The sequence below is a fragment of the Austrofundulus limnaeus genome, unplaced genomic scaffold, assembly GCF_001266775.1.
Source record: "Austrofundulus limnaeus strain Quisiro unplaced genomic scaffold, Austrofundulus_limnaeus-1.0 Scaffold141, whole genome shotgun sequence".
NCBI lineage: Eukaryota > Metazoa > Chordata > Actinopteri > Cyprinodontiformes > Rivulidae > Austrofundulus > Austrofundulus limnaeus.
Window position 1 is genome coordinate 1,095,424 of NW_013952543.1, and position 12,250 is coordinate 1,107,673.

The window sequence follows — 12,250 nt, forward strand, 5'->3', positions numbered from 1 at the left end:
GAGGCAAGGCTGCCACACACAGGCGCCACTGGACCCTCTGACCACCAGAGGTAGGCAAGGCGGGTAAGGTGTCTTGCCCAAGGACACAATGACTGAGATGACTGGATGGGGATCGAACCGGGGACCTTCCAGTTCCAGGACAACTCCCCTAACCTCTCTACCACAGCTGCCCTTATTTAGAGACAATGTGAAAAATAAAATAATAAATAATAAAATAAAATAAAATAAATAAAAAAATACTATAACTCAGTGTATTATTTTGGATATTGACATTAAAGATGATGAGACTGATCCTCAACATACATTAGAATTTTGTTTAAGATTTAGTTATTAAAGGGGCAATATTATGTGTTCTCGTGCATATATTTAAATTCTATTCCAAACTAAAGTAACTATGTCACCTTCAGTTGTTATTAAAATGTTGTTTRTATGTTTAAATAAAAAATAAGCTTGATTTCTCATCAAATCTGTTTATAAAACCTTGAAATTGTTCTCTGTCTCTTTAAAGAACATCCTTCCACTTCTGTCCCGCCCATTTCAGGACAAAGCCTGGTGTGTGTGCTCTGTGATGAGGAAGCACAGCTTGGAGACACAGTACAGARGAGGAGATGATCCCAAAAGGTGGTTCTAGTCCCAACTGGTTGTTTTTACTCCCCTGCCTGTTGCCTCAGGACACTACAGGATTTCTCAAACATGCATGAATGAGTCAAAGCAAGACTCATTCATGCATATAAAACTAAAAAAGGTTGATTTTACATGATATTGCCCCTTTAACTATTTGGATTCAATACTGGATAGATTTTAATGAAACTTTCAGGGAGAAAAAAATCATTGAATGTATTGTGTCAACAACTGAATGGATGTCCCAGCCAACAAACCTGAAGAAGCACAAAAAATGTCCATAATTGAATTCTACAGATTGGTTGTAGCTGAGAGTCATTTGCAAAACATGTTGTAAGTGCAGCCCATTGTGCACAATGTTTGCTTTGTTAAAGTCAACCCTGGTTGTCTGTTAGCAAAATATCTCATAAACTACCAGTTAAATTTTAACGACACTTTCAAAAAGTCATCATTAGATGTGCATCTGCAACGACTAATTTTTGGAGTCAATCCAATTTAACATGGCCGCCCCTGCTATTTTAAACACCAGCCAACAACAACAACAACAAAAAGATCATTACTCAGTAGCTGAGTCATTTATAACAATTCTCCAGCCACTAATTGATCATTTGAAATGTTGCATAAGATTGCCAAGAACATTCCTTTTAAGGTTTGACCAAAACTAAAACTCTGACTTGAAAGATACAGCATGTGTGATTTCCACAATTTAATCCACTTATGTTTAATTTACTGCCTATTTTTACTTTTGTCCTGTCCTTAATGACCAGCATCTCATCTTATTTGGAAAAGGAGTTTTGGTCTGTTTTCATGTCTTTGTCTTGCTGGATGGATGGATGATGAGTGCAGCATCACAGTCTCCTCTGTGGGTGAGACTCTGTGACCTCTGTGGGATGTTCTGTGTGAGAAGCAGCCTGAGAGGAACGCTCTGTGAGCTGTCAGGCACCACCGACCGACTTTTCCCACTTCTAGCTTTGTGAGAATTTACAGAGTCGTGCTTCTAAAGGCAAATCCATCATTTATGACACAAATTTACATTTCCAGTTCTTGGATAGTATCATTTGAGCATTTTACAGATATTCACACTTTTTTTTCTCAGAACAGGACTTTTGAGATGTTTGGCCTAAAATGGCACAATCGGCTTATTAAAAACTATTTGTTTAGTGTTGTTATAATGTATGGTTTTAATTAGCACATTTTAGAATCGGGGGTCATCATGTGCTGAGCGACCAGACAAAGCAATGCTGGCCTCTTGCAAACAGCTACTCTATCAACCCTTTGTATCAGAGAAACTCCGAAAAAAAACACATATTGATTGTTTGGAGCTAAAAGGTGCACTTTACATTACCAGCCAAAGGGAATACTGCTGAACCTAACCAGGAGCTCCGTGAGAAATCACCTTATCAGTGTGTTTAAAGGCTCTCCACTTGACATCGCATGGAAACAAGCTGAGATAATGCAGTTTGGGAGTCTGGACTGGGTGAGGATGGGGAGGGGTCAGTTTGGTGTGGGCCTTAAAGTGTCCTTTAAACTCCTTCTGACCGCGCAGCCAGGAATGTGTTTTTGAGACTCGCTTGAGTAGTAGTGCAGGATATTAGGACAACAAAAGAACACATTCAGCAGTTTGAGAGGATGCATGCGCTGCAAGTCTACATGTTGGCAGAGGTCAGTAAAGCTCAGAGACACCAGAGACCAAAGGCTTCAAAGACAGTGGTGCCTGTCGCTACGTAGGGGCATTTAAACTGACTGTCTTTTCCCTCTTTTTTCCCATTTAAATCGCAGCAGGCAATAGAAAAATAGCATTTTAACAACATACAGTCCTATGCCTTCCACCAATATTTCTCTCTGATTACACCAAACAGTTCAAACTAGTTTTAGAGATAAATCAAATCAAATCAAATCAGCTTTATTTATACAGCACATTTAAAAACAACTGCCATTGGCCAAAGTGCTTCACATATTGCAAACTAAAAACAAAGCATTGCTGAAAGAACACAAATGATAAAACCATAAAAATAGACCAAAGAAATAGAGAAACAACTCTCAAACTACATTAAAAACTTTTGAAAACAGGGGTGTTTTAAGAAGAGATTTAAAAACTCCATGAGTTGAGGCCTGTCTGATGTGAAGGGGCGGCTGGTTCCACAGTTTAGGAGCCACAACTGAAAAGGCTCGGTCACCTCTGTGGACCAGTCTGGACCGCGGGACAGCCAAGAGCAAATGATCACTGGATCAGAGAGATCTGGAGGGCACATAGGGCTGCAGGAGGTCAGACAGGTATTCAGGAGCCAGTCCATTCAGAGCCTTATAGGTCATCAGTAAGAGTTTAAAATCAATTCTAAAACACACAGGGAGCCAATGAAGGGAAGCCAGCACCGGGGAGATATGATCGCACTTCTTCGTCCGTGTTAAAAGGCATGCTGCAGTGTTCTGAACCAGCTGCAGTGTTCTGAACCAGCTGCAGCCTGGCTACCAACATACAGAGAGTTGCAGTAGTCCAGCTGAGATGTAATAAAACATGGATCACACAATCAAGGTCTTTGAAAGATAAAAATGATTTGATTTTAGATAAAAGTCTCAGTTTAAAAAATGATCTTTTTACTACAGAATTAATCTGTTTCTCAAAGTTGAAGTTTGAGTCAAAGATCACACCCAAGTTTTTGACGTGCARTTTAACAGATGGTTCCAAAGCACCCAGATCCTTAGGGAGAAGCACTGTGATTACCACTGGGTCCAAAGATAATAGTTTCAGTTTTGTTTTCATTAAAATTCAGAAAGTTTGAATCCATCCAAGCTTTGACCTCAGTGATGCAATCAAACAGTGGTTTTAGTAAAGAAGAATGATTAGGCCTCAACTGAAGGTAGATCTGGGTGTCATCTGCGTAGGAGTGAAAAAGTATGTTAAATTTTCTAAAAAGGAGATAATTCAGATTTTAGAAGTGAGGGACTAACAATAATACCTCACCTGTTGTGGATCCCACATAGCAGGTGTGGGCCAGATATGGTGTCAAACTGGCACTATTGGATGATGGCTGACAGGCCAAGTCAACCAGATGTGGGCCAGGTCTGGCAATGATGGCAATGGTTTTAAGATGGCATGCCACAACTGGTCCATTTGTGGTTTGGTTTATGTGGTGTTGGTGCATACATGGACCACCTCTGGCAAACTACATGTGGACCACCAAAAGGACATCATTTTTGTGGTATCTGGGCCGGCTGTTAGTGCATTGTGTGGGCCAGAACTGGGTCAGACACACTTTGCTACATAGACAGCTCTATGAACAACTTCAGTTTGGAGAAATTGTGTTCTTTGGAGAGAAATTGGAGAAAAGTTTTTATTTTGCGTCGACAACCTTTTTTTTCCTCCTTGCTACTACTTATCACACAGCTGCCTCGTATTTGTTGGCAGGGGGGGGGCTGTCCATGTCAAAAACAAACTTGACTTTGCATCATAACCTAATCTAAATACCTTAAAACTGGACTCTGTCTCTTTAAGAACCTTCCACTATTTCTGACACTCCCACTTCAGTTCGTCTTTACAATGGGTCGGGGGAGGGGTGCTCTGTGGGGCAGGGGCYTGGCTGCAGCTGAGCTCTAGGTAGGAGCTTTGTGTAAATAGGTGGTGCTTTGTACCAGCAAGCTTTTAGACAGCTCCACATGACTACCAAATGAGATTAAAGGATTTCTCAAACATGCATGAATGAGTCAAAGCAACACTCTGAGTAAGTTTTTAGTGAGGGAATGACATTATGATATACAGTAAATATCAAAAAGGTCAGTTTTGAGAAATAATGTCTTGCATACACACCTGCTTCATAGTATCCTTAGAATCCAGGGCCTCTGGCAGCGGAGTCTGGGAAAAACAGGGAAAATAGTTTTTATTATCATTTGTTCTAATTTAGTAAATGCAAACTTTAGATATCCAATCCAGATCAAACGTGCTACATCTTTCTGCTTAAACCAACTGGATTAGTTGTTGATGGCAAGCCCTGATTCACCAAAAAATTAAAAAATAAACAGATATAAACACAACTGGACCGTTTAAACCAAGATAATGATTAGGGTCAACAGAAACACATGATCTAACCTGTGTTGTCATTGTCTCCATCACGGAGTGGGTAGGTGTCAAGTGTGTGCAATCAAGTGGGTGGAAAGAGCTCAGAGAGGCTGCTAAGGAACATGCAGCCAGCTTCACATTTGGTTTTGAATTAAGACAATGCTTTCTTCTGAAAAAAACTTTTAAAAATTCCACATATTTATTTTTTAAAGAATAACCTGCAGGAGTCACATTATTACAATCTTAAAGCTACTGCTTTGTTAGTAAACCCAACAAAACTATGACTGTTCATTGGCCTAAAGGAGTTCCTCTTTATGTGTTTTTCTTTTATGTTTTATGTTTTTATGGCCATCCTGTTATTACTACTGCATTCCCACGGTAATGGTTTCAGTAAATCAAAATTATAAATCTATAAAAGCCACTCCCAGGGCTACTATTAACAGTGCCAGTGTATAGGCAGAGAAGCATCTTATAACTAATCATCTRTTTCTGTCACAGTTATTGATTCTGTTTATCCTAGAATTGATTTACATTTTCCAGGCCCATTTTATTATATTGATTGTTGTTACTTTTGATAACAGTACATTGTGTGGCATGGAAAAAATGATCAAATATCTGCAAATTATTTCTACATACATAATAATGAGAGGTTGGCAAATCAAATGAGAACACCCAGTCCTTTTAGAGCTCTGCATCTTCAGATTCACAGTAGAAACATTTAAAGTTTCTGTGGGTCACAGATAGTTGGACTTTACATGACTGAACTGGTATTTTGTTATTTTTATGATTTTTACACAAACACTATTAAAATGTTTTGATTATTAAAGATTGTAAGACAGAATATTCAACCGAAAATGTGATGATGTCATACAGTAACTTTTGCATTGTTATATCTGAGCTTAGCCTGGTAAAAACCAGACCCTGTACTTCACTTTGCTTCGTACAAGGGTCTGGACTTGCTGCATAGAGAAGCGATTCTTGCAGGAGGCGTGGCCTCTGCTGAAGCATGTGTGTGTTGTCGCTGTGAAGGAGGCTAAGCTAAGAAGCTAGCCAGAAATCTCGTGTGCTGTAAACAACCCTACTGAGAGCAGAAATACTGTATACCGAGCCAAACGAGACGACTGTAAATGAGAGCTGCTGCTTTGTCAGACAAATTTATTTTAATTTGGAAGCTTTATCAACACAGACTGGCTTCATTCACTTCCTCCACTGTTGAATGCTAAAATAACTAGCAGACACGCAGAACATCAACATCATTCAAAACTCCGCCTTCTGTTTGCTGATTGGCCCAGGTAAAGTAAACTACAAGCAGACACTGCACAGAAAATTGACGTTCTCTTCTCTGATTGGCCCGAATAAAAATCTGTTCCTTGTCTATGGGAGAAATCCCAGACGGAGCAGAGAAAGGAAACTAGAATTGAGCGGAGCTCAGTAGGAAGGCAACGGCCAGGCTAATCTGAGCTGCAACTGTGAGAAACTTTGATGAAAATAATTCACTCAATCAAGTGTCTATTTTTCCATGAAGTCATGCTTAGAAACAGGGCCCACCATAGCCAATTTGGTGCCCTAGGCAAGAATTCAAGTGGCGTGCCTTGTGTCGTTTTTCTAAGTGTCACTGTGAATTTCCATTCATTCAAAAAATACAAATTAAATAGTTTTGTTTTTGTTGTCATTAGAAAACAGGTTGACCAATAAAATAGTTAACAACGTAGTTCATTTGAAACAGGGACAAAGTCTAGTCTGTCAAGTTTACCTCATACCTGCCAACCTCTGCTGATTGCAATGAATAACTTGTACCTGTAGAGTGAAGCAGTTCTAGATTATCTCTCTCGAAACATTTTGTGAAGGATCGACCCAAAACTACTCGTTTTTCATCTATTTAAAGAGCATTTTGATAAATTCTTGGGATTAAAAAAACCAWCAACATAAAGTCAGTATTTTATGAAGGAAGAACACTGAAAACCTAAACTTTATCTGAGATCATAACTGAAACTTCCATGATACTTGTTTCGTTTTTATTTACACACTGAGCACCAAGTGTGATAAAATACTTTTATCAGGAAATATCATCTGCGCAATATAACCCCATGTAATAACAAAGCAGGCTGAGAAACCCACAGAATAAGTTGCCTTCATAAACTTGAGTAACCAGTGATTATTCAGCAGACTAAATCATGTTTGCTCCGAAAAAAGTTATTAAATATTTTTTTTCATCCCCCATTTTTGGCACCCCCTAGATGGACAGTGTCCTTAGTATTTGCCTATACTCCCTATGCCATAAATGTGCCTGCCCTGTTTGGAGGGCCAGTGCTTGGTTTGCAAAACTCCTGCAGCAACATTCAGAATGGTTTCAGACATTTTTAGGACCCCTACAACAACTGTTTTGCTGTTTCGGGAGAAAAGTTGTCACACATTTTTTTTAATCTTCTAAACTTCAGTAACAGGACTGTGATTCTCATTATGAAGTTCAGAACCCTACATACAGTAAAGTCACAAGACATTCTGGAGACTCTCTCATGAATGCTAAYTTATCAAAGTCCAGTAAAATGCATACTTGCTAAAATTTTGCAACCAGCTCTTCCACAATTTTAAATACTTCTTTAATCATTAAATTACAAACTTTTTAAAATCTTTTTTCATCTTGTGAAATGCAGACTACAGAGTGAACACATCCAAATTCTAATTGACTTCCATGGTACCTGAGGTCAGAATTTTTGTTAACTTAATGGTCTTCGTAAACTGTCATGCCTCCTACAAAAACACTATGGTCACATAGAAACTGACATATTTGATGACTGGATGTTTTTGTCACATACAGTTCAGGAATGTTTTCAATATACTGTATTATTGGTTTTCTCCTCAGATCTAGTAGATTRTGTCCTTGGTGCTTTTTTAAACCTTCAAAAGAAGATGAAAAAAGAAATAGAAATTGCAATTCAATTTACCTCACACTTAACAGGTTTTTCACACAGCGTGGAATCAGTATGTTTTCCTTTTGTTTTCTATTAGTGAATAACATAAAAAGCTTGACAAAAAGGTTAAATGTACAAAAACAAAAATCACATCCCATTATATGCAACACAGAAGCAGATTAGTTGATTGCGTGGATCAGGAAGTTACAGTCTTTAACACTGATAAGCATCTGTGCCTCTGCTCCTTCTGCAGATTTTGCAGCATGTTTCGTCTGGCCTGCAGTGCAGACAGCTACATCACATGATGTTGGTCTGAACAGCAGATTATTAGAACTTATTCATGGAGAAAAACAAATTCTCTCTTGAATGGGTGAGCAAATTAAAGAAAGAAAATCTGAATTTTGACCAGTCAGGATTTTCTGATCACAGGATTGTTGACTGAGGCACACTCTTGCATTGAGCATTTTTTAATCAATAACGGCCATAGAGCTGTATTAAACAACTAGAGTGCATGCTAATCATGTGGCTTTGTGATGCACTCCAGCAACAGCAGTCATTATTTAAACAAGTAAATATCTAAATTTGGCATTAAATAGCTTCGGGCTGACTGGTAAAAAACGTAAAACATAATATTAAAATGTAATATTAAAATAATATCATACTAAAATAACTGTAAGCTATAAAATGTGATTAAAAATGTATAAATCTCAAAAAGCTGTGAGCATCATGGCTGTACTAACAGAAGAGAAAAGCGGGTCACCTTTCACAAGTGTGTTGACTTTATCTTATTTACCTCAAYGTTAATGTGTTCCAGAAATGAAACTAAGAATGTAACCATTTAAAACTACATATAAAGCTGGTAATTATTGAATTGATAATGATTAGTACATTGTAGATAGTAAATTTTGTGGCAGATATTGTTCATCTGGGTCTGGCAGTAAGTATACTGCACTGTCTAAATCATGATACGGTTTAATACAAATTATTAAATAGTACACGCTGGTATTGCCTCTGATTATTGTAATATTAACACAGTGTAATATTTCTATATACTTCACTTTTACGTTTACATTATACATTTAACTGCAACTAGTAGAGTCATACAAGGTGAATAAAAAGTCACAGGCATGTCTGTGGCATAGGGAGTATAGGCAAATACTAAGGGTGCTAAAAAGCAACTTTTATAACTTTTAACCAGAGTATTGTTGATTTACTCTGTAATCAGTGGTTACTCGAGTTTATGAAGGTAACTTATTCTGGGGGTTTCTCAGCCTGCTTTGTTTCTACATGAGGTTATATGGTGCAGAGGATATCTTGTGATAAAAATATCATGATGCAGTCAAGACGAACTAACACTCACAAGGTGCTCAGTGTGTGAATAAAAAACTAAATAAGGATAATGGAAGTTTCAGTTCTAATCTCAGATAAAGTTCAGGTTTAAGTCTGGGTTTCAGTGTTCTTCCTTCATAAAATATTGATTATGGGTTGTTTTATTAATTCCAAGAATTTAGTAAAACGTTCCCCAAATAGCTGGAAAATGCATATTTTTAGGTAGATATTTTATAAAATGCTCCAAGGGAAGAAGAAAGAGAGCGAGAGAAAGTTTATATAATCTTAAGGGACTTGAGATGTTTATAAAACCTAAAATTCGAACAAATTTGAAGGATCGATGCACTTCAGTTCAAGGAATAAGATTGTGGAATAATCTGGAAAGTGATTATGGTTCAATGTGTTTGTTTAAGAGAATGATTAAAATAAGTTTGTTAAAGAAATATGAAACTGTGTGATGTACTGTATATCTAAAGTTGTTGTTTGAAAAAGAATTGAAGTTTTTATTTTGTTTTTTTTATTATTATTGTTTGAAATTAATTTTGGAAAAAAGGGCAGATATTATAAGATTTTTTTCTTTCTGCCTCCTTTCATTTCAAGAGTAATTTTTTTTCTTTATTGTGTATAAAATTTTTATCTTTATATGAAATGAATAAATGAATAAAAAAGGGAGTACCYACCCCCTAGAACTGCTTCACTCCACAGTTACTCGTTAACATGAACAGGTGTTCCTCATTGCTGTCAGCAGTTGTGGGTATGAAGTAGACAGTCTGTTTCAAATTAATTATATTATTTTAATCAGACAACCTGTTTTCTAAAAACAAGACTATTTAATTTGTAGGGGTGCACCGATGCAGGAAATTCACAGTTCGGTTCGATACKTTAGTCTCACGGTTCGATATTTTTTCGATACAAAAAAGAGAAATTTCCATGCCCCTTTTAACTTGTAATTTATTTACTTTAATTATGAACATTTGTTTAACTTCAAAAGTACAGTTTTTTAATTAAACGTTGCTGAAACAGCAAGTTACTCAGTGGATCTGCGTTCAAAAATGCAGCCTAGGTGGAGTAGTCGAACACAGATCCAMTGATCCTTCAACACAGAGCATCTTCAGAAGACAAGTTGATAAAGTAAATTTTTAAAATCTGTATTGTTCGATACAGCACTGTTCGATATGGTTCGGTACGGTTCGGTACGGTTCGATACGGGTACATGTATTGTTGCACCCCTATTAATTTGGTATGTGGATGAATTGGCTGTGAGGTTTATAAAACTGCACGAGGTGCCATCTGAAATCTTGCCTAGACAGCGCTAACTGGCTAGGGCCAGCCCTGGTCAGGTCACAGGACACTTTTATTTAATTAACAAAAGGGAAAATGACATATCTAATTACTAGGGGTGCAAYGATACAAGAAATTCACGGTTCGGTTCGATACTTTAGTCTCATGGTTCGATATTTTTTCGATACAAAAAAGAGAAATTTCCATGCCCCTTATATCTTGTAATTTATTTAAATTAATTATGAACATTTGTTTAACCTCAAAAGTACAGTTTTTAAATTAAATGTTGCTGAAACAGCAAGTTTCTCAGTGGACCTGCGCTCATAAATGCAGCCTAGGTGGAGTAGTCGAACACAGATCCACTGATCCTTTAACACAGAGCATCTTCAGAAGACAAGTTGATAAAGTCAGTTTTTAAAATCTGTATTGTTCGATACCACACTGTTCGATACGGGTACACGTATTGTTGCACCCCTACTAAATACCCCAGCAAGTAAGGGGCGAGGAGGCGCATCTTTGGATAAACTTGCCCTTGATCCGTTATAGCGACTTTCAGCATGACGGCCTTGTTCTGGACCCCCTCACCCTTTTAATTGTGTGTCCAGCAATTTTCGACTCATCCTGTACACAATTTGCATGTTAAAGAAGTTAGTTACAAATTCATCAACTAGTTGAAGTCATAATTATGTAGTTATAGTAGTTTTGTAACAAGTTTTCAAATCATTGGAAGTCTATCATTATTTATTATTTACTGACATCATGTCTAGTTTAGACTTATTTATTTTTATAATTTAACATGTAGCTGTTTTCACTTGATTCTTATATGACATTAACATGAATTATGAAATTAAAATGAATTATTTGAAGTTATTGTAAAGTGATTAAAATAATTTTAGGACACAGATCCAAGTGGGCTTTTAAACAAACAGTTGTATTGTCTGCAGTGGGCAGTTGCCACTTTTGGACGCCATCTTCTCCACAATGACACAGATGTAAAGGATGGGCGGGACAAACAGGCAGTTAGTTGTTTTATATACTGTAATTGTGGTGATGACTCAGACAAAAGAACTAATTAAAATCAGAAGTGAGCAAAAGAAATGTGGAGGAACCGGTGTTCCTCCAGGTCTGTGGGGAGAAAGAGCCTTGAAGCCTGTTGAACATGAACGAGGTATTTAGTTCTGCTTTGTGTCGTCGACTCAGCGCTGTGACAAGAGAGCTGCTGCTGACTCCTTCTAAAAAGTGTTATTGAACTTCAGGGGTAATTAACTGGGGGGCTTACTGATAACATGCAGTGATTAATAAAAACACATGACCGCTCTATAGTTTCTATTTTTTTACCAAGCTGTTTCGGGGTCCTCATGAACGAGTAGTGCATATGTGGTTTTCAGATTTAGTTTGTATGCCAATTTTCAGTATGAACGTTCCACACTGATACATACTGTATGTAAGAACCCAGGTTATTCAGGTAGATTTAGTTAATTTAGTGTTAGAATGATACAGTTGTTCTCAGAAGACAATTACCTTGCACTTAATGCCAAATCACAGTTTTTATCACCTGACACCAAAAGCACAGGTGGAGCTTTAATGTTTTGTGCTCGTGTGTGTGAATGTTTTTGCTACGATGATTTTTGACCATTTTCTTGATGCACAAAGCCTGGTGAGAACCTACTGGTCCTTAATGGGAGAAAAAGCCCAGTCCCCTTTGGGAGAAATACAATTGGTGGGTCAGGGGTTCAATTTAGGATTAATGGGCCTCATGCAAGAACCGTTTGTACGCACAGATTTGTTCTTAAATTGTGCGTACGAGTGATTTAGGRGAATTTGTGGCATTCACCAATGTTTTCGTATTCTAAGATTTTTTTCAGATACGAACAAAATTCACGGGTGGTCCAGACCTGTCGTATATTTTACGAGCAGTCAGTCTGCTGTTATCCAGACTGTTTTTTTTTTTCAATAATAACCTTATATTTCGTTAGTTTGAAGATATTTTGAGTTGAAAATAAATCACACTCCATAATTATGTTGACAATAGGCTATTCTGCTTGAATTAGAG

The 12,250-nt window shown here is 37.4% G+C and overlaps 1 protein-coding gene across 2 annotated transcripts in view; it reads right to left on the minus strand.

Annotated features, from left to right (window-relative positions):
- Positions 1-12,250, minus strand: part of rapgef3 (Rap guanine nucleotide exchange factor (GEF) 3) — a gene marked incomplete in the record, with an annotated part of 54,464 nt that overhangs the window by 29,080 nt on the left and 13,134 nt on the right. For both annotated transcript variants that reach the window (XM_014016261.1, XM_014016260.1), the window contains 1 exon segment: positions 4,427-4,471. In XM_014016261.1, coding sequence (XP_013871715.1) covers positions 4,427-4,471 — 45 coding nt within the window.